We start from the raw sequence: 25,413 nt of genomic DNA, 5'->3' as shown, positions 1-25,413 counted from the left end.
GATGATGATTATTATTATTATTATTATTATATATACATATATACATAGATATCAAGAGTAACAAAATGTAGCAAAACATACTGAAATTAACCAAATGTTATATTTAAAAAATCATAAATTTCAGACTTATTTAAATGTTAGCCCTATATAATTTCTTAATATAACATAAAAAATAATCTCACAGTGTAAAAATGTCATTTAGGATTTTTGTTTGTTTGTTTGTCTGCTTCCCATCATGCATGGTGGCTATTAAAGCATATAAGTTTGACAAACACATTTACAGAGGTTCACAGTTTCTAGAGGTAAATTCTGGACAGCCCGTATTGAAAATATAGGGGGAAATATCTCTTTCCTCATAAAAACTGCATCTCAAACAAGACCAAAGAAATTATTTTTTACAATTTTGCATAAGATATCCTAGTCTTTGAGCCTTGTCTCTAAATATGTGCTCTTTTCAGAAGGTTAAATCTCCTGAATGGACTTTAAAAACTCTCATTTATGCATCCATGACTCGTTTCTTTCATTCAGTGCTTTTTATTATCACCCTATATTATCGTATTATTATGTAATGATGAAGCGACTTGGCGTGCCTCGCGCTCAGTGTTTATGCGTGGCGTCACGGCATGCTCTCAGCGCCCCTCCTTCGCGCGCCTCTCTGTGTTGTTTCCGCATAATTAGAAGGAATCACCGCCCAACCCGATTCCAGCTTGGCTGCGTTGTTTGGGGACAGTCCGAAGATGGCGACGGCCCAGCTGTATTGCGTCTGCCGGCAGCCGTACGATGTGAGCCGGTTTATGATAGAATGCGATATTTGTAAGGACTGGTTTCACGGCAGGTAAGGAATTCAACCGTGTCTTCGTCATCCGCTGCGTCGGAAAGGCAACGAAATACCCGCCTATGAAATCCTATGGCACTTCGGGTGTCAGTAAGCCGTGCGTTGAGCTCGCTCGCTCGCACTGAGACGATTTCACGCGCTGCTTTGTCAATATTTCCAGGCGTTAATCGTCCCCTTTGCAGTTTTCACAATATAAACGCTCGTGTTACCGGTCTGTTAAAGCTTCGTTATTGTTTTGCAGTAACATTGGACTGTTTTATCATGGCTTCTCAAAAAAATCCAGCGATCCGAGCAGCAAAATTGGGTTCACGTAGGGTTTTCTCAGAAGCTTTGTGGTTAGGAGTTGCAGAGCATCAGCTGACATTAACCCCTTATGTAGTTTTGTGTCACATAAAAGTAAATAAATGTCAGCATCGAAGTGCACTTGAGATTGTGGTGTGTTAGACGTCAAGTGAAGGTTTATTAATGTTTCACACTTAACAGCAGTTGGGTCAACGTGCTACATGTCAAACAGCAAATAGCCTACTAAAATGGAAACATAAGATGAGAGATAAACAATTCAAAGAGCATACTGCTACTTTTAATTACGAAGAAGGATGAAACTGTTTAAAATGGAATAGATGTGATTTTGAACGAAGTCTTGATCGATGTGGTGCTGAAACTTGCACGCTTTCGAGTGAACTCGTGCGTAATGTTTTCTCAATACTTGTCTTATTTCTTATTGTTAAAAAAATTATAAACTGTAATGGTTGCTACTGTAGAGGTGTTAACAGAAAATAAAACGAGCATTTTAAGAGTTTTATACTGTTAGGAATTCGCGTTCAGCATTAACATTGGCGTGCCGAGCAACATCTGCTTATTTATTTTATTTATTTATTTATTTAATGGTTTGTTTTATTTTTATGCAGCCCGTATTGCGAATTGTATTGCTCTTAGCTCGTAAATTAAATGTATATGACATGCAGGTTATTTCTTTGTTGGTTGTTCTGCAGCAGTCAGTCTGTGAAGCGTGAGGAAACGTGGGGGGTTTCGATGAAAAGTTACACGGGGAATGGGGGGGTAACTAAACAAAGACGTGTGGTTGAGTTTACGAGATCAGACCGTTCCCTATTTCTCTCGTTAAATGTGCATTACATATTGCTTGGAAAGTAGCGTCTGGTTTTGGGGTTTGCTAGGTTTTATGGGAGTATTAAATATAAAAAGGAAAGTCGCGTTTGTAATGGAGCTCAGCGCCTTAGGTTTCTGTGATTGTTTGGTCTTTTTGATTGACAGCTGGGGTCGGGTATTTAAATCCCCCAGTTTTACAAATATGGGCATGTGGTTCCGCCTCTTAAAGGGACAGGTACCGTTTGACTTGTGCAGCGCGGAGCTGAAGCCATGTGTGAAATGCACGGGATAAAATTAGCTTGAACCGTAAATATTGCCGGAAAGCGTGCAAGAACATCGTGTTGCTTGTTTATAAGTGTGAAATTGCTGGGTGGCTCGTTTGTTTTAGTTTACTTGCGAAGCTTTACACATTAATGTAGAGAAGAAATGGGAGATGTAAATATTAAATAAGTGTTATAGATAAGCTATGTGCGTATTATAGTTTTTTCTGCTGAAATATTTCTTCATACAACATTATAAATGTTTAAACAAATGCAGATTATTATTATTATTATTATTGCATTAACATTTGAATGTTTTATATATATATATATATATATATATATATATATATAACAAAACAATATGAGAAAATATTTTATATAAATTATTTAAATTATTTACATTTATTATTTAAATTATTATTATATTTATTATTCATATTTAAATATGATATTTATATATATAAATGTGAAATTAACAATAATAACTTTTATTATTACTATTATAGACAATTAATGTACATTTAAATTATTTAAAATATTAAAAATAATATTATTATCATTGCAAATCACACCACAGCTTAGACCTGTGATGGTCTGAATAAATAACAGCATTTTAAAAGTCAGTCAGAAAGATCCTAAATTCCCCACCCTTTCTATAGAATATAAATATTTAGCATGGTTTTCAGGCATTCTTGCAGTAGGCCTGTGTGTTTGAATTGCAAGTGATGTTGAATTTTGCCAAGGGGCTTCTGTATCTTTGCATTACAGCATTGTGGTGTGTTGATAACATGGACTAATCATATTTTCAGGATGTGTGGTTGATGTGTTTTGTTCTGTTACTCAAAGGTTCCATGTGGCACTGCTGCCTGCCACCAATGGGATTAAGCCGTCTAGCCGGTCGCTCAGTCCTGGCTGTTATCTGGCTCCATGCACAGCCTGGTTTGGGAGGCAGGAGCCCCTGGGGGTGAAGGCCTCAGAGGATTACAAAACTCCTGATATTCATGACAAGAGGCCCAGTCGTACAGTTTCAACCTTTCAAAAAACTGCCCATACATGCCTTACCTGTCAGGTGCAGGCCAGTTTTACAGCATTTACAGTGACCTTGGAAATGGAATGTTACTAATGACTTGTTTAAATGGTTAGTTTATCCTCAGCAAATCCTCTTAAATCAGTTCTGAGGTCTGTGATTCTCTATGCGTCTCTGTCTTTTGAATAATGCGTGTATTTGCATGCATGATGCACGTGCGTGGGTGTGCTTGTGTGTTTGTAGGAGGGAAAAGATTGATGGAGGCCTCGCTGCCCAGAGGCAAGTTCAAGCCCCATTCATCAATGTCCCTCTGAGGTTGAAAACACTGAGTAGAGATAGATGACTTCTGTCTTGTCAGCCCAGGTTTTTTTACTTGGATTAGCCTGGTCGAAAGGTCACCCCGGTGTTTTGTATGGAACTTTAGGGATTCTTGATCATGATGAGATGATCCTGCGAACATGTGCTGCTTCACTAGAATATCAATTAGGATAAAATTGTGATAATAATCTGATGGAATCTTATGTATAGTTGCTTTTGCTAAATGACAATAAAATCTCTTCCATAAATATGATTACATGATTCTAAACACAAGTAGAGTAGATCTCTGGATATCGGTTTTCCATAGTCCTTAGTAACAACATTATTTGAGCTGTTTGTCAGATGGATTTTTCACAGACTGCTTATGTTATGATTAACGGCCTTAGGTTGCCAACCTATTGATTTCAACACCCTTATCCACTTTATGAATAGACCGAATGATCTCACTGGTCATCTGTCACATCTGTCATATCTAATAAGGGCTGTTAATTGTATTTTAATGCATTGAAAAGGGAAAGTAGTTAGAGCTGTGGGAATGTCGCCTCAAACCAAGGTTGAAAGAAGTCTCTTATGCTCACCAAGGCTGCATTTATTTGTTATGCTAATATTTCCACATCGTGATGTAGACATGTGGGGGCGTGTTAGAACGAGCCGTTTTAGGTAGGCGTGGTTGACTCTTCATTTTTAAGAATATCTCTTTGGATTTGAGACTTTAGTCTTTGCAACTTTACAGATCTTCTTTATGCACCAAGAGCTTGTAACACTCCAAAGAGAAAGGAAAACTTGAAATCGCATCATATGACCCCTTTAATGTTTTTGTGGAAACCATGAAACATGATTTTTGGGATTCTTTGATAAATAGAAAGTTCAAAAGAACAGTATTTATTTGAAATAAAATCTTTTGTAACATTATAAATGTCTTTACTTTTTTGATCAATTTAATGCATCCTTGCTGAATAAAAGTAATTATTTCCAAAAATGGCCCCAAACATTTAAACGATGGTGTCTCTCTAGTAGGGTCTATGCTATTTTCAGTGGCAGTTACAGTCTTGTTTGTGTTTAGATTTCTAAACAAAGGCAAGAGTTTGCAGCACAGTTGCGTCTGGAGGAAGTCCCCTGTCCCCTGTTGGGGTGATGGTCTTGGCCAAGCTTGTGGGTTTGAAGCAGTAAAGCCTGGTTTCCTATGCTAAATGCAACTTCCTGTGCTCATTACTCTCAGGGGCTCGTCTGCGTTTAAGACAGATGGTCGGTTTCTTCACAGAGACATAAGTTGGAGAGGGGAAGGCTTAGTTTATCTTTCGTTGCCCTCATTTTATGTTATGTTTCCTGCTGCTTCACTGTCTGTTGGCTGCCTTTTTTTGTGCACACCATTTCCTCCCTGACTTCCCTCAGTCAGGCTTAATTTAGCGAATAAGTGCAGCCACACATCAAAACTAATAGTGTCCTCTGTGTTCTTTGCAGTGAAGGTTTTGGTTAAAACAAAGAGAATTGGTTCACCTCACAGTCCTGCTCAGCCACTTTGTCTTACTGTTCTATCATTGTGCCCTCAAGCAAAGCACTTAACCATAGTTTATTTCAGAGGACTGTCTTTGCAATTAGAGTGTTGTAGGCGACACAGGATGAAAAGTGTCCACTAAATGACGAGTAACTCAAGCTTGGGACTGATTGATAGATACAAGAGGTCATTGTCAGGTTCTGCTTTGCTGTCCAACTCGGAAACCCAACACTTCCACCTCATAATTAGGGCCACTATAAATTAAAGTCAAGTAAATATGCTAAATTTGACTTGTTTACCCAGACCTGAGGTTATAGAACTACACTTTAGGCTTTCAGAAGGTTAAACAAATGAGACTTCTATCATCATTTACTCACCCTCTTGACAATCCAAACTTAGATGAGCTTGCTTTCTTCTGTAGAACACAAAAGGAGATGTTTAGCAGAGTGTTGTTCACGTTGCTCTTTTCCATACAATGAACGTGAATGGTGACCAGGGGTTTGCCAAATTTTTGCAGGCGTGATGCAGTCATCTCAATAGGAATCCATCCAGTCTGTAATTTTGTGTGTGGAACGTTAAAAGAAGAAGCATTTCCCCACACAAATTTTGCATTGGATTCAAGTTTGTTAAACTTTGAATATGCAAATTTGCACCAATAAAAAGCTGTTTAGCCCTAAGTAAACGGTGTTTCGTGTTGATTATGATAAGGGACAATTGACCTTCTTTTTGTTAGTTTTGCTAATTTGACCACGATTTTGTGATGGCTTTTGTGGCAGAAAGACCTAAATTTAAGTTATTGACTTCATTAACTGTATGGACTATTATTGACTTTCACTGTATGGAAAATCCCACTCAGATATTGGGATCCACAGACAAAAGGAAGTCGGCTTTAAAAAGATATGAGGGTATGTAAATGATTACTGGATGAAAAAGAAATGAGACGGTGAAATAACTTGATGGAATAAATGTGTTTGTAGAACTTTAAAGTGATTCAATGCAATAAGACATTTTTTTCCTCAAATTTACTCACTTTCATGTTGTTCGAAACCTGTATAGCTCCTTTTGTTCTGTGAAAAAATATATTTTTTCTGTCTTTTTTTTTGCACGTTCTTCAAAATATCTTCTTTTGTGTTCAGCAGAAGAAAGTAAGTCATGCAGGTTTGGAACAACATGAGGCTGAGTAGATGATGATGGCAGAATATACATTTTTGGGTTAAGCATTTCTGAATCTTTCTGAATCATTACATTTTCTTCCAATTCCCATTCCTAATTCTTTAGTAGCACAAATCAGGAGCGGTTGTGATAGACTAAATAGACATTAGAGTTAAAATTCTCCACATTTTTATGCATGCTTTAGTCAGCAAGGAGGCCTCAGGCTCAAACCATAGTACAAAGTGGGATTCTGAGACCATAATGGGATATATGGCTTACATACTGTGAGTTCTGCCTGTGAACTTGCCATCACCATGGAGACTCTTTTCATCTGCTTGCAGTCTACGTGAATGACTGGTTAAGCCTTCAGGAGATCTCATTGGTTTGTTGGGTTTATGCACTTGCAATGGCTCCTTCAAAGGAGCCTTCAAATATCTTCCAAACCATACCTTCTGCTACTAAATCCCTTGCTAGGATCTACATTTGACCTAACAAGCTGCACAAAACCAGCCCTTACCCATTATCTCAGGAACCATCAGGAATATTTTGCGCTCTCACTGGGGGGCCCATTGGCACTTCTCCAAAAACGTGCCGTTGAGAAAAATGGCCACATCCTCTTATTGTTTGCTTGGACTTGTTCCATCTCCAGATCAAACCTACATTTCCGCTGGGTAATGACTATCTCTATTCAGGCTAAATGGCAGGTCATAAGAGCTCTGTGAGGAATGGCTGTTGTCAGAGCGTTCTTCAACCGTGGAAGAGGATCTCGCCCTTCACAGTCTTGAAAAAAACTCAGTGTGCTCTCATGTCTTTTGAGGCCAAATCCCAACATCTTTTTAGGGCTTAAAGGCTCTTCCTTCCAGATTTATGATATTGAAGGAACGGTGCCTAGAGGCTTGCGTGTGTTGTTATTTCTCAAATCAGTCAGTTTTTAGTCAAAGAATCATCCAGTACGATTATCTAGTACGTTATGTCGATGTTGTTTTGTTGTGATGTGCGTCCTTTTTAGACAAAGGATTTGGACAGATGCAATGACATTCTGTTTCTCGTCAGGATCCCCCCTCCACTCCTGACAAAACAACATGCAATACCAGTGCAACAGCGTAAGCCTTGGCAATGAGAAAATGCAATAGTCTGGTAAGATTTAAATTAATAAAATAACACTGAAACAAACAAGTCCGTTACTGCGCCTCTCATACTTTAATGCTATTATCCTATTTCATGCTGAACCACCCTCTTGACGATGAAAAGTGCACGGTTTAGCAAATCCCATGAGGTTTTGTGGAATTTGTTTGTGACAGCGTTATGGATGTGGGCTTGCTTATCTGCTTTAACAGGGAAACTGTAATAGTGGAACACGAAACACAATGATAGATTTATTCTCAGATATTTCCAAACCAGCATTAAAGGAAAGAAACACTCGATAGTCAGCTGACTTCAAAGACAAGTTCCTAACAGAGATGGAAACTTTTTTTTTTTTTTACACTGATTTAGCATGTAAACAGTGCAATACGCAAACAAATATTGGGTAAAATAGACCGTTTTTATTGAATTAAAGAATTTTTTGTATTTTAAAAGTAACATTGAACTGTATTGTAAAATTTTACTTTTTCTTGACGTGTTTGATGCCATGCTTATTTATTTATTTATATAAAAAGAAAAATATGTGGTTGGTTTATTTTTAAACAATTGTTGATAATGTTTGTGAATAAAATTAATAGTTTTATTCACATATTTGTATACAAATAAATGAGCAATAAGCATTAATAACATCAAGAAAAACAGTAACTCATACTCTAATATGTAAACTCATAATTTTTTACTTATTTCAAAATACTTCAAGTAATCAGTTTACTCGTTATTTATGTGAGTACTTGACTGCAACCCTGTATTATTTCATCACCATTATTTCATAATTTAACTCTTTACAGCAGACTTGCCAATAATATTGCACTTCATATTTCCTTTGCTTGTTGCATCATTCTCTCTTTCTGCTTGAATCTTCATATTACACTAGCAACCCACCGGTCCCTCGTGATGTAAGCTCTCTTGAGGCCAGAACTCATTCAGATTCAGTCTTTTCTCTCCCATGCACCCAGTGCTGTTCTTTTCACCCATCTTGCTTGGCAACAGAATGTTTCAGCATCTGTTATCGTGACTCAAAAACTCTGTTTTTAGTGACGCAGTGTACCTTACTACAGATTACTCAGACGGAGTAGGAGTAAACCTTTCTCCCAGATTTGAGGAGAAAGCCAGTGTTTCGTCCTACAGTAGGTCAAGAACTGAGGCGCTGTGATGTAATGTAATGATCTCCATGAGTCACTTCCTGCATGTCCTTTTTGGTTGTCTCATCACAATCACGAGTGAGAGTCTGAAGGAAACGGAGGGAGGGAAAGTTCTTGGCCAGCATTTGCAGTGGCAGCTAGATCAGTTTGTTCTGGCTCCTTTGAGGAAAAAAAATGTACGTAGATGTTGATGTGGTGCACTTCCTTCCGATTGGTGCATAATTTCTGCAATATAAAACGTCTGACTATTAACTAGTTCATTTTTTGATAATATCACCCTTATGCCACTTCAAACCAAGCTTGGTTAGCATGAATCCAGTTCATTGAAACCAAATACCATTGGTACTTGGCTTGCATGTAATGGTGCTTTTCCACTGCGTGGTACGACTCGGAAATTGCTGTTCAATGACTTTTCCAGGTTTTTTATGACCGTACGAACCCTAATGTGATGATCGGGTGCGGGTCGGGTGCGGTTATCTAAATCAGACAAAAATACAGGTGCGGGCGGTTGGCGGGTGGATAATTTATTTGAAGCTGCGGATTCGGGTGACGTTTTAGCTCATCCGCGCATCACTAGTACCCAGTGGAAAACCCCCCAAAAGTGAACCGTACCGAGGCGTACCGTGCCGTACCATGCAGTGGAAAAGCGCCATAATTGAACTTGGTGATCCAAGTTTGATTGTGTGCAAGTGTGAGTAGGAACTTTCTATTTACAAAAAAAGAAAATGTTTTACAAAAAATTAACTGAAAATTGGGGTGTATGATAGAAATGTGAGTATTTTGATGTGCTTTTTTTGTTTTCAGAATTACATTTTGGAATGTAAGGAACAATATACAATTAGGATAGGATTTGGGACAATTCCTGAATAAAGTCTGAATTATGAGATGGTCACAATTACCTTTTCTTTTTTTTTTTCTATCAGAGGCAGGAAAAAACACAATTGCGTGACATTAACTCATAATTCTGCAGAAATCTTACAATCCTGACTTTTTTTCCCTCAGAATTGCACATTTATATCTTGCAATTCTGTATACATCTGAGTTCATTTTAAAAATGACTTAATACTTAAACTTTTTTGAGCAAGCTAAAAACAAACAACAAAAAAAACACTGAAAACACATTTTTAAAGGACTGAAATTTGTGGAACGTTTTTTATTTGTTTGGCAGCTGATGTTGTTAATAATGTGGCTATATAATACCTCTTGTTCTTGTGGCATTGGAAAAAAAAAAACACAAAACCCCAAATTTTCCCAGTAGGAAGGCTAATTTACATCTTTTGATGTGGACACACCATTGCCACTCAATGTTGCCGTTTCCCACACTTGTTTCCAACACAAACACACTCCCTTCCCCCGTTCACTTCATGTCTCGTGCCCTGGAGCCCAACCATATGTAACCTCACATCTGGAGTTCTGGTTTAGCCAGGCCTGTCTGGGGTTAAACATAATCGACCGTAGATGACCCAGTCTGGAGTTACTCCTCGGTCACTGCAGAATCTGTTCAGTCTTTGGCAGGATTAGATTTCAAGCATGGTTTGGAACGTTTTACAGTTTAATGTGTGCTATATGCGATAATCGAGGCTACTAAGTTTGTTCAAAAAGCCACTGAACTCTTCAGTTGTGGGGAATGTTTTAATAAACTCCTTCAGCAACTTTGCTTATTGTTTGATGAACATTTAGCAACTTATGTTTAGCATTGACGTTAAGTACCATGCAGCCTAACAATGTCATACAAGATCTTGTCCTCCTTCCTCAAATCTATTTACTTGGCTAAAACAGGTTTTATGTGTAATCACTAATCAGTGCTTCGTTAAAAATGATGGCAAATAATTTTATGTTGTTCATAATCATGGAAATATGCTAATGCTGAAAATGGTCATAAAACATTTTCCGTTCTGTCTGGTAAGAACAGCTGTTTTGGTTAGCAAGAGCATGATAACATGCTTTTTTTATCAGACTTTGAGAAAGGTAGCTAGGATCTTCTTCATTAGCATTAGCTAGACCTGTCTGAAAAATACTGTTTTTAGCTTTATTTGAGACAAGAAGCACAATATAAACTAACATTCAAAAGTTTGGGGTCATTAATTTTTTTTTAATTCATTAAGGATGCATTAAATAGATTAAAAAAAACAGCAAGTATATTTATATTGTTACAAAAGATTTCTATTTAATATAAATAAATGTTGCTCAAAGATTCCAGGAAAAAAGTATCACACTTGCCATAAAAATATTAAGCAGCACAACTGTTTTCAACATTGATCATAATGACAAATGTTTCTTGATTAGCATATTAGAATGATTTCTGAAGGATCAAAAATTTCTGAAGTGACACTGAATACCAGAGTAATGATGCTGAAAATTCAGCTTTACCATCACAGGAATAAATTACATTTTAACATATTCAAATAGAAAACAATTATTTTAAATTGCAAAATAATATTATAAAATAATATTATTGTAATACTTCACAATATTACAATTTTACTGTCTTTTTGATCAAATAAATGCAGCCTTGGAAAGCATAAGCACTTCTTTAAAACACAAAAAAAAATCTTACCAACCCCAAACTTTTGAACAATGCATGATACCTTTTTTTTCAGATTTTACTTCTTATACAATTAAGATTTTGGCCTAACTTACATCACAGATTCATTGGTCATTGCAACATATAGTATCCTCAGAAAACTATTTAATGTGTACAAATCTTTTAAACAAATAAAAATTGACATGTTATTTTCTTGCAGCTGTGTTGAGGTAGAAGAGCACCATGCTGTGGACATAGACGTTTACCACTGTCCCAGCTGTGACGTCCACCATGGACCATCTCTGAGTATGTATCCACTTTTTTTACTTTTTTTTTTATAAGACTAATCAGATGGAGACTGGAACTGGTTTAAGAGGATTCACAGTATGTCTAGTCAGCTGAACCGTTGTGATCACAAGCAGTGGTGCACAACAGATGTTTGTGGCATTGTGGTAGTCTAGTGATGACTGCGGTATTGTTCTGAGGCCAGCCATATTGAGTTCTCTCTGCCTGAATTTACAGTGAAGAAGCGAAGAAACTGGCACAGACACGACTACACCGAGCCAGATGACGGCAGTAAGCCAGTGCAGGCTGGCACCTCTGTGTTTGTGCGGGAGCTGCAGACAAGGACCTTCCCCAAGTACGTGTGCCAGCTGTGGGAAACCAACACCATCATGACAGCACTCCAGCGCTTGTTGCTGCTCATTATGCCACATTATACATATGGGCACAACTAATGTTCTTCTTTGAAAACCAGTGATTATTGTGGCATTTTCTAGAAATCTGTTTAGTGCGAGTCAGGACTAAAGTTAAAGAAATAGTTTGCTCTTTGAAGCTTCACAAAGAATGCAAAAGAACCATAAAAGTTGTCCATACAACATGTACACTACACTAATTTTCAGCAGCCATAGATCCAGTCTTCAGTGTCTTACAGTCGTTCAGAAATCATTCTAATATGCTGATTTGGTGCTTAAAGAGGTCATCGGATGCAAAATTCACTTTTGTTGTTGTTTGAACATAAATGTGTGTTGGAAGTGTGTGTACACATCCACCCTATAATGATAAAAATCCACCCAGTGTTTTTTTTTTTAAATCCCTATTTTAAAATCCCCTTTTTCAAATCAGGCTGTTCTGAGGTTCCTGTCAGAATGACGTAGTTCTGTACAGGCCCCTCCCACGATAGTTGATTGACAGTAGCATTTCAGCACAGACTGTACTGGTGTCTTACCTTAGACCCGCCCTGAGTGAGCTGTGAGCTGTCCGCCATTGTGTCGACTGCGGTGCAGAGGAAGACAAGAATGTCTCCGATTAAGCTATTGAGGTGTTTTGTTGTTGGATGTAATAATGAATATAGCAGACATCATTTACTCCAGACATCTGAGCCGCTGAAGATGCAGAGGATTAACGTTACTTTTGTTTTTGAAGTGAATGCGCCGATCCCCGATCTGCCTAAATGCGTCTATGTTTGCGCGAATCATTCGTGATCCAGCTTCATCTACAGTAGAAGTGAGTATAAGGGTTTTTTTATGAATCTTTGCAAATCGCCTTTCCTAATAACGTGCTAGTTAGCAAGTTCCGTGGCTAAAGTAAACTGTATCATGAGAACGGCTCGTCACCCACGGAAGAGAGGGGCGGGGTCAGCAGAGCTCCTTAGCATTTAAAGCAACATGGACTAGAACCGCGTGCTGAAAACAGAGCTGATTTTGACGGGGTTAAAAGGGTGTTTTTTGCACTACCATTGAGAAATTTTAAACAAAGTATGTTATAGACTTTTCATTAAGACCCTAAATAATCATATCAACTTGTGGAAAATGGGCATCCAATGACCCCTTTAAGAAACATTAATTATTTCCAGGAATCTTTGATGAGTACAAAAAAATTCTAAATTAACAGCATTTATTTAAGAAAGAAATCAACTGAGCTCTAAACCATTATATTTGTGCATTGGACATTGATACTTCTTTCATGAATACACTGAAACAGCTTGGGCATATTCAAGAATTTCAGTGAATAAACTTCAGTTTCTTTTCAATTCTTGCTTGAATAGTTTGTGCTTCTTGTTGCTCAGATCTGCTCTCTAATCAGTAATTCTCCTGTGTTTTAATCTGCAGTGGAGATGAGATCTTGCAGCCAATGCAGGGCAGTCAGGTCACCCAGAGGTATCTGGAAAGGCATGGCTTCCGCTATCCCATCGCTGTACACAAAATGGAAGGGCTCGGCCTCTGCTTACCTCCACCAGATTTCTCCGTCAAGGATGTCGAGCGCTATGTCGGTAAGGAGGGAGAGTGGAATCAGTTACTGTCATCCTTTTCACCCTGTTTCTTTCACCTTTACCCATTTTGCTCTACATTATAGCCATTGAGCAGCAGTGCTTCATGGGTTTAAATATTAATTCCATTAAGAGTTGTCTTCATGTAATGGAGTTGCATTACAGTCCAGCCACTGCGGAGATCAGATGTTAATCTTAGGTGAGTCAGATGGGTCTAACCTTTTAGCAAACATTAATCAACCTGTAATGAAATAAGAGTGCAGATAAAAGTGGTGTTCCTTACACCAGCCTAGCAGGCCTCATCTCATTGAGAGCCTGGTCCTTATAGTGTCTGGTTACACAGTCGGTATATCTTCCCCACTGAGCTTTGTCCGTAAAGTTTAGGTTACAGCTCACTCCTCTACCTCTCACATTTGTGTGTATAATGTATTGTTATCGCGATACACACAGCGATCAGCTGCTCCATTTGGGTCCTGAGGGGGAGCCTGCGGCCCACTGGGAATGGAAGTGTGATTATATTGGACTTAAAGTAAGGTGACAAAAGGTTTGCTACTGCTGCACCTTCTGGTGACCCCATAACTTCTGTCAGGCTGCTACTAATGTATTTAGCATTTAAGCTAGCAACCCGCTAAGTGTTTTTTTTTCACAGATTTTTAAAAGTTAGCCTCATATACCTGGAATTCACACCGAATAATATTGTGTGACCCAACAAATATGGTTCAAACTTTTCGTCACAACCTCTTTATCCCCGATTTCCTCTGTAAACACTTTAGCACATTTCTAATATTAGCACAAAATGCTAATTGTTGACATTTTCGCTCTAAATTCTGCAAAAACATGCTGATTTGCTGGCAAAATTAGCTATTGAGATGCAAGACAGAGAATTTGTGAGGAATGTCAGAGATGCTTGTCTGTACAGTTTTCTAAGCAACGTAAGTGTGACTTTTTAGCAACAACCATCAATAGGTGCGACATTCCTTAAGCTGCATTCACACTAGCAGCGTTTTCTTGCAGCTAAATAGAAACATATTGGAGGCAAAAGACTAAATATAATATAATATAATATAATATAATATAATATAATATATAAATCTGTACGTAAAAACAAAAATGAATGAGAAACAGAGCCTGCTCTTTTCCATCGCGTATGTTTATCTACGGCAAAAACGCAAACAGCGTCACTGCCAGAGCTGAGAGGAGAACGATCACATGAGCTCTACCATCTTCTTTCCTATTGGCTGTCACTCCCGAAAGTCACTCTTCATTTGCATAAAGTTGAAGGATTCTCAACCAATGGTCGCTGTTGCTCGTGTCGCCGGAAATCGCCAGCTCTGAATTTAAATGAATAGGATCGTGTCGCTTTGACGTTGCGCGTCGCTTGTAGTGTGAACAGGGCTTTAGCGTCAATTCATTTCAAGTTGGTTTTTAAACAGTGATCCATCAAAATGAAATTCAGGTTTTCATTTAGCTGAAAACTGGAACTGAAAATAAAATTTTGGTAATTAAATTTGGGTAACTGGATAATTGAACTCTTTATGCTGTTCAGGGTTTCGTATACTCGGGTGATAAATTAAACCAGTTGTAGTAAAGTTCTTTGGCAATGATCTCTCTATATATTAGAACAAATTTTACAGGTACTTTAGCATAATTTTTGGTCACAGTAAAGTGCATCAATACTGCTAACCTGTTGTAGCTTATCCATGTTGTGCACACGAAATAGACACTGAAACAGTCAAAACTCGTCATTGGCACTAATAAAACGTCAGTCAATGATTTCGACCTGTTTAACTATTTTGGCCCAAACTGATTTCTTGTTTTCGGGCTGAATATTTTTAGTCACCAAAATTTTGGTGCATTCCCATTATTTCTTCTGTTTAGCATGCAAAGGATAAAGCTTAAATTAATTTAAATTTAAGAAGTGTGCTATTTTAAGTTGAAAGTCTGACAACATGCCTGCCAAAAAAATAAAAAAGTTATGAATTTTAAAGTTAACTGCAGTGACGTTACGTCTGGAGCTCGCACTAAAAGCTCTAGCTTTCGTCCTTAATGCACTTCTGACTGCTAACTGCAGGCTAGCTGCCCAGCTAATTCAGTTACTTCAATGGGCATCTTGCCTGCATGGCTCTCCAGCCAACAAAATTGAACACTGGGTTTTTTTTCTACATTGCCATTTCCTTATAATGACGAACCGCACTCTCCACCTGCTTTTGTGAAAGCCTCTTTTGTCCTTCATTGCTTTGGAAACGTGCTTTTGAGATCATAAAAGACATCTTATGTCTCCAGAACTATTAAAATGTTTGTTGTTAGTGGATAAAAGGAGTAATTAATAGCATAAATGCTTTAATTTATACACATATAAACACTTATTACAGTCTTGGAGCTTGGGGTGCTTGGATTTTTAAATCAAACCCATATTTGTTGTAGCCACCAGTGTGCATTTGAATCCATAAAGGATCCAGTAGACATTTTTATTGGCAGTGTTGCAAGTCATGTTGATGTACCTGATCCCAGAACAGCAATAAATGATCTCTTTATGGTCTTCTTTGTGAGATGAGTCTGTTTCTGGCTAGATGCACTAGGGTGCCGTTTGTGTACACAAGCACCAGCTGTCCTGCTTTGTGTTTGAGACTTTTCCCAGCAGCTTTCTGATGGGTTCTGATGTTCTTCCTGCCAGTTGTCTCTCTCACAGTTATAAACATCAGCTGATTTCTTGTGAAGAAACATCAAATGAAGCAGATCTTTCACTGGAGCATCTGAGGAGAGATGGCCCTGGGAAACTTTTTAGTGCCAAAAGGCAGTCATTCTTTTATTTAAAATATGCTTTATGGCCATTTAATGATGTTGATTATTGCAATTTATCCTGTTGAGTTTGTTTGGGTAATGATATTTGTTTTTGGTTGCTGTTCCTTTGATGCCCGCACATGCACATCACTCAACTTGCTCCCTTTGCTTACAGGAGGCGACAAAGTGATTGATGTCATCGATGTGGCCAGGCAAGCAGACAGCAAGATGAAACTGAGTGCATTTGTGAAGTATTACTACAGCCCTCAGCGGCCCAAAGTCCTCAACGTCATCAGTCTGGAGTTTTCAGACACCAAGTTAGTATTGTTTTAAAGCACCAAATTTGTTACGGCTAATGTTGAACACAAAGGTGCTTTTCCTCGGTGTGGAGAAATGTTCATTGTGATTCCAACCTTGCACTCAGGATGTCAGAGCTGGTGGTGGTCCCTGATATCGCTCAGAAGATGTCTTGGGTGGAGAACTACTGGCCTGATGACTCTTACTTTCCCAAACCCTTTGTGCAGAAGTACTGCTTAATGGGCGTGAAGGACAGTTATACCGACTTCCATATTGATTTTGGGGGCACATCTGTGTGGTACCATGTCCTGTGGGTAAGTGCACATTATGAGCATTTGAACTTTCTATTCATTAGAGAATCTTGACAAAAAAATGTATCATAGTTTCCATAAAAGTTTAAGCTGTACAGCTGTTTTCAAAATAAGTAATGCCTAATTGCAGGCTTAGTGAGCATGAGAGGCCTTTTTCAAAACATTAAAAATCTTCTGACCCCAAACTTTTGAATGATACTGTACCTTATTATTTAAAAAATAAATAAATAAATAAAATAGAATTGCTTCATTATTTGACACCAACTAGAATATAGGGATAATAAATTACTTTTTAATTCTCTTCCCTGTAGGGGGAGAAGATTTTTTACTTGATAAAACCCACCCCAGCCAACCTTGCACTATATGAGGAGTGGAGCTCATCTCCAACCCAGAGTGAAGTGTTTTTCGGGAAGAAAGTGGACAAGTGCTACAAGTGTGTCGTGCAGCAGGGAACAACACTTCTGATCCCTACAGGTTAGTACATAATTTTATTTTATTTTATTTTAATAAAAAATACAATTATTTAATTATTTATTGATTATTTTAAATGGTGATAGATTAGCATTCTTATAAAATAAAATGAAATGACATCATTTTTTTTCTTGCTGAAGTTCTCAAATAAATTCTATTTGTATTATGTATATTTGTATTATGTATTGTCATGTCATTCACATGAGATTGTAATAGCAAACGACAATGATCCAATCAATTTCCAAAGGACAAAATCAAGTCACGCCTTACATTTCCTTTCTTGTTTGAGAAGCTGTTTTACTCTGTATACATCACAACAGGGAAGAAAAGATGATCACAACTTCAGCTTCATGCTGACTTTAAGCCAACCTGGCATAGCAACAGGCTTAACCAATGGTGTGGGTTTGGGGCGGGGCTACTGTTTGAGTGAAAACCTGCTTAAAAACAGTCATTATTTTATTTGCTAGTAGTGCAAAAAGTAAGTATTATGTTTATCTCAGGACTTTTTACTGACAACCAATGTTGGCTCAAGAGGAACTGCAGAGTAACTGGTATTCCACTTTGTAGAGCAGCTGTCTTTAATGGCAGTTCCACAGGAAAGTCAGGGCTGATTTGTGCTCTTCGTTTCAGGTTCAGAAATAGCAGGAACAAGCAGAAACTCTTACCACCCAGAAAGCCACATGAATCTTAGCAATGTGTTATCCAGTCTGGTACTAATGGTTCATTAGTGAAGCTCCAAACCCTTTTTTGAGTTACAGTACTCATATGAACATCCAGTATTATATCGTCATCATGTCTTCATGTCATATATGAAGTCATATAATAAGGTATATATGGGTGGCATCATAATCTGAATGTTTTATGAAACCCCACACTCAAAATGAGCAAGTCAGGATACGTGGTCTTCAATGAATCTGGTTCCCAGCTGTGTTGATGGCACTAGCAGACCAGTTTAAGACCGTGAGATTCTGCACGTCCCCCGCTGTGACACAGACTTCAAAAGTCCTACAAAACCTACGGTATTAAAGTTGCTCATTGTCGGGGCTCTGCCTTTGAATCTAATGTATATTTATGCATTCCAACCCTTCGCATGTGGCCTATATGTTTGAGCGTAGACAGAACGTCGTGGATGTAGTTGACAGACTGGTTGTTTGGTGGGCTCTGCAGTGCTTTTGAAACACACTGGGGGTTTGATTCAGCTCAGCAGATCTCCGTTAGCCATATAATCGCTGCAATGGATGGCCCACCCAGCACATGTATGTCAACTTTTGGTTGCCATTATGTTGAAAGTTCTGTGCATTTATACAGTTTGGTGTACAAGCATGTTTTTTAGGTGTTGGCGTGATATTACTATGAATTGAAAGTCTAAATTGTCCAAAACATTTCTGTGGATTTTGTGAAATCTTTCTCGGTCCAGCTTTGCTGTACAGCGGATATGAATGGCTCTCTGTCAGCTAAGGGACAGCTGCAGTTCAGACCAGATGTCTGGATGTGTTTGCATCTGTCGGTCAGCTGTTGACACATTCATGACCTCTCTTGCAGGATGGATCCATGCTGTTCTCACCTCTCAGGATTGCATGGCTTTCGGAGGAAACTTCCTCCACAACCTCAACATAGGCATGCAGCTCAGGTGAGTGAGCACTTTCACTTTTTAAAGACTTCATTCAATCAGAATTGAAGTGCTGTGGCTTTTTATTTATTCTGTTAGCTTTGAAAAAAAAAAGTGACGTGACGTTTAGCCAAGTATGGTATCCCATACTTGAAATTTGTGCTCTGCATTTAACCCATCCGATTGCACACACACAGCAGTGAGTAGTGAACAAACACACACACACACACACACACACACACACACACACACACACACACACAAAGAACACACACCCGGAGCAGTGGGCAGCCATTTTTGCTATGGCACCCAACTCAGGGAGCAGTTGGGGATTCGGTGCCTTGCTCAAGGGTCTCGCCTCAGTTGTGGTATTGAGAGTGGAAGAGAGCGCTGGTCATTCACTCCCCCCATCTACAAATCCCTGCCAGTACTGAGACTCGAACCCGCAACCTTTGGGTTACAAGTCTGACTCTGATTTTATCATATATACATGTTTTTTGTTTATTTTTTTACTTGTATACATATTTTTATCCCAGAAATTATCTTCTAGAAGGAAATGTCCTTAACAGCATAAAATAATAATAATTATTATTATTATTGAAAGTGAAAGTGACAGTGAAAGTGACGTGACATGTGGCCAAGTATAAAGCAAAAAATTAAAGTAAAAATACAACAAATTTTATTATTATTACTAATAACAACAAAAATAAACAACAACAATAATAATAAAAACAGCAACAAAAGTATAACATAAAGAAAGAAATATTAATATACCCAACCCTTGAAACCAAAAATTATCTTATCAAGAAACGTTTTTTTGCTGTCTAGTGTTTTTGCATTTTTTTTTTTTTTTTCAAATAAGCATATTGTTTTCTGAGTTGTGTGTATATTGTGGCTTAAATGTAACTGATTCTGTCCTCGTATTAGGTGCTATGAGATGGAGCGCCGTCTGAAGACTCCAGACCTCTTTAAGTTTCCTTATTTTGAGGCTATTTGTTGGTATGTAGCAAAGAATCTGCTGGAGACTCTCAAAGGTACGTCATCTTAAATCACTCAGCATGTCAATACAGAGCACTTAAATCACTGGCATGCTGCCACAACGTTCCCGGGTGTCCCTCCTAATCAACTGTTTATTGTCTGTCATCAGAATCCCGAGAAGATAACTGCCTGCCTCCAGAATACCTGATCAAGGGAGTGAAAGCTTTGATTACTGCACTGAGGAACTGGCTAAAGAGAGAGGTGAAGGAAGTAGTGGCTTACCACACCAGATCTGTCAGATCAGATCTTGAGATTAAATGCAAACTTCAAATTAACTCTAAAACCACCTGCAATCATCCCATTGTAGATTATAATCCCTGTTGGAATAATGAGGGCAAGGGGCGTCCCACAGGGGCCGATATCTGGTGTCAGTGGTTTTGGGTGGGAACCTGAGGTTTGCTCTGTGGCACAAACCCCTTATTGTCTGCCATGTCTGCTCATCTTCCGCAGGTCACCGAGCCAGCCAGCGAGGTCCCTGACCATATCAGACCCAACCATCTCATTAAAATGCTCACCAAGGAAATACAGTACCTTGAGGTAAGCCAGACTGCTTGAAACATGCTGAAACTTGCTTGCTTGGGCAGTCACGTCTAAAAGAATGCATTTACAGTTTTAATGTTGTAGGTTATATACTTTTTTTTTTTTTTTTTTTTAAATAGAAGTTCTACAGAAAGGCATTAAAAAGCACAACACCAGAAAAATAAAAGAAAATTAAATGATAAAAAAGCAAAAAGAGCTAAAATGAAAAACTATTTAAAAACAAGAAATCAGAAGGATATTATTATATATATATTTTTTTTTACTTTGATTTTAGTTCTGTTGCTGCTTTTATTATATGATAATATGAATAAGAACACTTAAAATTGCTCATGCTCATTTCCCATATTTTTATTTTAGATTATCTTTGCCATCAGCTAACATTCACTTATGGTTAATTTTTTTAAATACTACTACTAATATTATTCAATAGATCATATCCATTTTTCATGCCTAAATTAACTTGTAGTGTTTAAAATTACCGATTTTAGTTTTGTATTTTATTTTAAATGTATTAAGACAAAATAGCATACAATTGTAATATCAGTAATTTATCAGTTAAAATAATCAGTGAAAATAGTTCTTAATGCTCAGTGAAAATGGTCTTAATATGAATACATTTTTGTAGTGTAGTCTTCTTAAGTGTTACAGTTCTTTGGAGATGAAAAAGTTCTCAATGCTACATTATTAACTGATATTGTAGTTGTTGTATTTGAACTCACAATGCTGTTTCAAACACCCAAGGATTATCAGAATGGGAACTGTGGAAGCAAGCTAATGAAATCTCATGGAATCTCTGCGTGTCCTTCCACGAGGTCGGCACACGAGAGAGGTTCTCACGCATGCAGGACAGCCAGACGTCTTCGTGACCACCACCATCATCACCATCATCACTCTCACGGCCCTAAAGTTCCTTCTAACCTCGACATCTTCGAGCAGCACACCCAGGAAGTCTTAAAAAAACTTGAAATGGGTACTTATGAGGAGGTAAGTGGAATTAATGAATACCGTAAATGCCATTCAGGCTAATCTATAGAGAATCGTCTAAAAAAACGATGGTCTTTTAGGATGCCTCCTTTAACCTGACGGTCAATGGCAAGTTCAACAAGGTCTCCACGGCCTCAGCTGCAGTGGCGGAGCGGAGCTTGGACAACAAACTGCGTCTGGTGCTGTGCAATGGACATATAGTCAGGTAAACCACATTAACCTATGAAGATTATCACACATTAATCAGGAGCTGCAGTAAATGTAGCATATGAATCACCACGTTGCCAAATACAAATGACACATACAGGCCTTGATGACACTTATTGTTAAATTTAGAAGGATTATGCGAGGTAATAGTCAGTTGAAATGACTGTTTTTTTTTTTTTGGCTTATGTTGGTCATGTAATTTTGGGAACATGTCCTTTTTCCCCATCTGATTGTCCACGCAGAGATAACAGGCAGCATGCTGGAGAAAAAAGACCAAGGATAAAAGAAGACGAAGGCTCCAGAGATGTGAAGATGGATTTACTCAAGATTAAACTAGTATCTAAAGAGGAAGAACAGGAAGTGGATATTGAAATGAAAGAGAGAGATCAGCATCATGTAGCCAGAGAAGTGAATTCCTTTGCAGGTACCATCAAAAGTCTTAGATTCAGCACTGCAGTTGACTTTCTCCATATATAATACACAAAATAAATAAATACAAAAATACATTAAAAAAATGTCAGTAAATATTGTGTGCAATATTTATTTATTTTAGCCTTTATTTATCCTTTTATGCAATTTTGTGTGCTCTAGTCACTAGATATTTGCATAAAACCACGTTTCAACTGTCTGTATTGCTTATTTTCTCAGCTAGTGTATAAAAAATAATTTTTTTTAAATGTCCCTGCCCGTAATAGTGAGCTATTTTTTTCCACAGATCTTAATAAGCAAGAGAGTTCAGATCTCAGGAACAGAGAATCGGTACTTTCAGACATCTCATCGGACTCTGAATTAGATGAGGACTACACTACACGGGTATGTTGCCATTTCCCTTCGTGCACAGGAAGCGCATAGAGTCCTAGTTTAGGTTTAATCCTCTTTTCCTGTCCATGCAGAAAAAGAACTGCTCTGAGGGAGAATCTGAAAGCTCTTCAGAGGAAGAGGAAGATGAAAAGATTAGGACGAGTGGAGACGGCCAAAGTAAGACCAAAAGTTGCTCCAGCTACATGACGGATACGCATCGATCCAGGCAAAAGCTTGACCCTTTTGAAAAATGTGGTAAAAGGTGAGAGCTGACGTGCTGGGGAACAATTTAGGGTTGTGTGTGTTTTTGAAATCCAGTGGTTTAAAACTACATCGCATTTGCAGTGAATACGCTACCTCGCCAAGCACAGAAGTGGATGCTATCCAGGGAATGCTGTCTATGGCAGGGCTGTTGTATTCTCACCCATCAGAAGATCCCAGAAGTTCACAAGAATCCTGGTGGTCTCGAACCAACCATCCCTCCCCTGACTACAGTAAGAGTTCATGAGAGTTTTTCTTATAAAATATTATTTTGATGAACCACTGCATATGTTCTTTTTCCATTCTCAGGTAGAAAGGAGGCTGCATCAGGAGAGGAGAACCAGGATTCAGACAGCAATTCATCACAGGTAAACCCAGTTCTTCTGTAAACCCAATCCTTATCTGCCATATGTTATAGGAGAGATTATGCAGTTTTGTAATTTATTTTTGATTGATATATATTTTTGCATTTACTCCAATGGCCAATGTTTCGGTTCAGTCTTTTTTTATTGTTATCTTTAGGAGGGCTTTCGGGAGCATGATTCAAAAGGAGGATGTCCTGCCAAACTCAAGCATAGGATCCAGGAACACAAGAACTTCATGGACAGCCAGGGCAGCGGCAGCAACAGCAGCAGTGAAGCTTGGAGCAGTCACACACACTCCCCAGCCCACGGGGAAAGCCCCACTTTGGCCTACCAATACTGTGAAACATCCCTATTGCCACCTCTGCACCCATCCAAGAGGCCTGCTTCAAATCCCCCACCAATCAGCAATCAAGCCACCAAAGGTACAGCATCACCATTTTTTCTGCACATTAAACATTTTAACACGAAACCTGCATGTTTTACTGTTAAGATACTAGTAAATCTTGTTTAGGTATTGTATGTTTGTTGTTTTTATTTATTCATGTTATTTATTTGTTTTTGCTTTTATTTTTATGTGTATTTTTGTTTTTCTTTTGTTTACTTATTTGTTTTTTGTTTATTGTTGTATCATTGTTTTACTTGTTATTTTTAACTTATTATTCATGTTTTTTATTTTGTTTTTATTTGGTTTTGCATTTTTTGTTTTATTTTTGTTTAGATTTTTATTTGTATTTGTTTTTATTTGTATTTGTTTGTTTTTGTTTATTTGTTTTGTTTTTAATTTTGATTATTTATGTTTTTATTTATAAATACATATTGTAAATTATGATAAATTATTATAAAATTACCATTTTATAAATGTTATTTATTTAGATTTTTTATTTAAACCTTTTTTTTTTTTTTTGCCTTTCTCTTTCTTGTAGGTAAACGTCCTAAGAAAGGTATGGCCACAGCGAAGCAGCGATTGGGCAAGATTCTCAAATTGAGCAGACACAAACCTTTCTTTGTGTAGTTCCAGTGATGGCAGTCGCCGCCTGCAGAAGATTGGGATGCTGTGTGTGCATGTTAAAGGTGACAGGGTATAAAGTGTGTTTGATTCAACACACTGGCTCAAAAGCTTTGGATTAATCTGAATAACCACTTCATCCAACACATTTTGCTAATATGCATCCAAACTAACAAGGCGACTGAAAGGAAATAAGACTGAAAACATCACTTTTGAAGGCTTTCGGTTCTCAACGATGGCATCCAAAATCAGGTTTACTCTACAAAAGCGAAGACTAGAATGTTGCCAGGCTGCTTCCTAAACTAAACTACATAATAACTAAAATAAACTAAAAACACGTCACTTCGAGGATGTGCATCTTAAGCAAGACGGCAATTGAGTGATGAACTGATTTCATAAAGGTGCTTTACTTTTTTGGGCTGCTCATTTTGTGATTGCAACCAACTTTTCCTAGCAAATTACTCCAGTGAAGAAAAATAGCATTAATGTCTCAAGACAAAATTCACCCAGGATGACTGGTTGAACTACCTTTCAATCAAAATGTTCTCACATTTTGAGAGAAATTAAAGAAAAAAAATGTATTTTTGTCAACATTTGTATTCATCTTGTCATTTTAAAATCGCTCGCTAAGGAGCACTGGGTAGTTTAGTTATATTTGGTCCTCTGTTGCCGCCTAGTGGGCATCCGGAGACTGACTTTAAATGGTACTTGAAGGTATCATTCAAATGAGGCAAGAGACATTTTCCCTTAATTTATTTCTTTATCTTGGTGCTTTATTTTTATTTTCTATACTGTTATTAAATTACATATTTATTACTGATGAAAGAGAACAATTTATTTCATTGAGCATTTAGGAGGTTGTCAGTAACAACATACGTGTTGTGTAATAAGAAGCTAATATATAATCAAAATACCTGCCCAAATTGTCCCATTATGTTAAAATCTTTCATTTTTACCTCGCAGTGTATTTGAAAAAAAAAAAAAAAGACATTGTGAATTATGAGGCAAGAGACATTTTCCCTTAATTTATTTCTTTATCTTGGTGCTTTATTTTTATTTTCTATACTGTTATTAAATTACATATTTATTACTGATGAAAGAGAACAATTTATTTCATTGAGCATTTAGGAGGTTGTCAGTAACAACATACGTGTTGTGTAATAAGAAGCTAATATATAATCAAAATACCTGCCCAAATTGTCCCATTATGTTAAAATCTTTCATTTTTACCTCGCCAGTGTATTTGAAAAAAAAAAAAAAGACATTGTGAATTTGTACTCAACCAGCAAAGTTACCACCTGTTATTTGGCTGTTTTTACTGATATTCTAAGGATCTGGTTTCAGAAACATGTTGTTTCCATAAGTATAAAGTTCAGCTGCCTCATAAAATTCTGAAGCAGTGAAATACTGTTTGAACTGGTGCTGTGTATAGTGAGAAAACGAGACATTTAAGATGGCCAAGGAGCG

The 25,413-nt window shown here is 37.6% G+C and overlaps 1 protein-coding gene across 1 annotated transcript; it reads left to right on the top strand.

Moving 5' to 3' along the window:
• Nucleotides 1–650: 650 nt before the first annotated feature.
• Nucleotides 651–24,934, top strand: LOC107679597 (lysine-specific demethylase 7B-like). Its single transcript, XM_016475186.1, has 20 exons — nucleotides 651–835; nucleotides 11,227–11,312; nucleotides 11,529–11,646; nucleotides 13,118–13,278; nucleotides 16,232–16,373; nucleotides 16,481–16,667; nucleotides 16,976–17,138; nucleotides 18,678–18,765; nucleotides 19,672–19,778; nucleotides 19,892–19,983; nucleotides 20,233–20,319; nucleotides 21,064–21,306; nucleotides 21,387–21,511; nucleotides 21,756–21,937; nucleotides 22,229–22,326; nucleotides 22,407–22,576; nucleotides 22,660–22,808; nucleotides 22,885–22,943; nucleotides 23,098–23,362; nucleotides 23,864–24,934. Exons 1-20 carry the CDS (start codon nucleotides 738–740, stop codon nucleotides 23,950–23,952), a joined length of 2,709 nt encoding a protein of 902 aa, XP_016330672.1. The 5' UTR covers nucleotides 651–737; the 3' UTR covers nucleotides 23,953–24,934.
• The last annotated feature ends 479 nt before the right edge of the window (nucleotides 24,935–25,413 follow it).

Source organism: Sinocyclocheilus anshuiensis, unplaced genomic scaffold, assembly GCF_001515605.1.
Source record: "Sinocyclocheilus anshuiensis isolate Anshui unplaced genomic scaffold, SAMN03320099.WGS_v1.1 scaffold288, whole genome shotgun sequence".
In the NCBI taxonomy this organism is placed as follows: domain Eukaryota; kingdom Metazoa; phylum Chordata; class Actinopteri; order Cypriniformes; family Cyprinidae; genus Sinocyclocheilus; species Sinocyclocheilus anshuiensis.
Note: the sequence above shows the minus strand (reverse complement) of the source record. Positions and strands in the feature narration are given on the sequence as shown.

Bases quoted from the DNA above. Each gene is read 5' to 3' on its own strand.
- LOC107679597 (XM_016475186.1), top strand. From the start codon at position 738: ATGGCGACGGCCCAGCTGTATTGCGTCTGCCGGCAGCCGTACGATGTG. The intron at 21,307-21,386 runs GTAAGTGGAATT...ATGGTCTTTTAG, and splicing joins AAATGGGTACTTATGAGGAG to GATGCCTCCTTTAACCTGAC. The intron at 21,512-21,755 runs GTAAACCACATT...TTGTCCACGCAG, and splicing joins TGCAATGGACATATAGTCAG to AGATAACAGGCAGCATGCTG.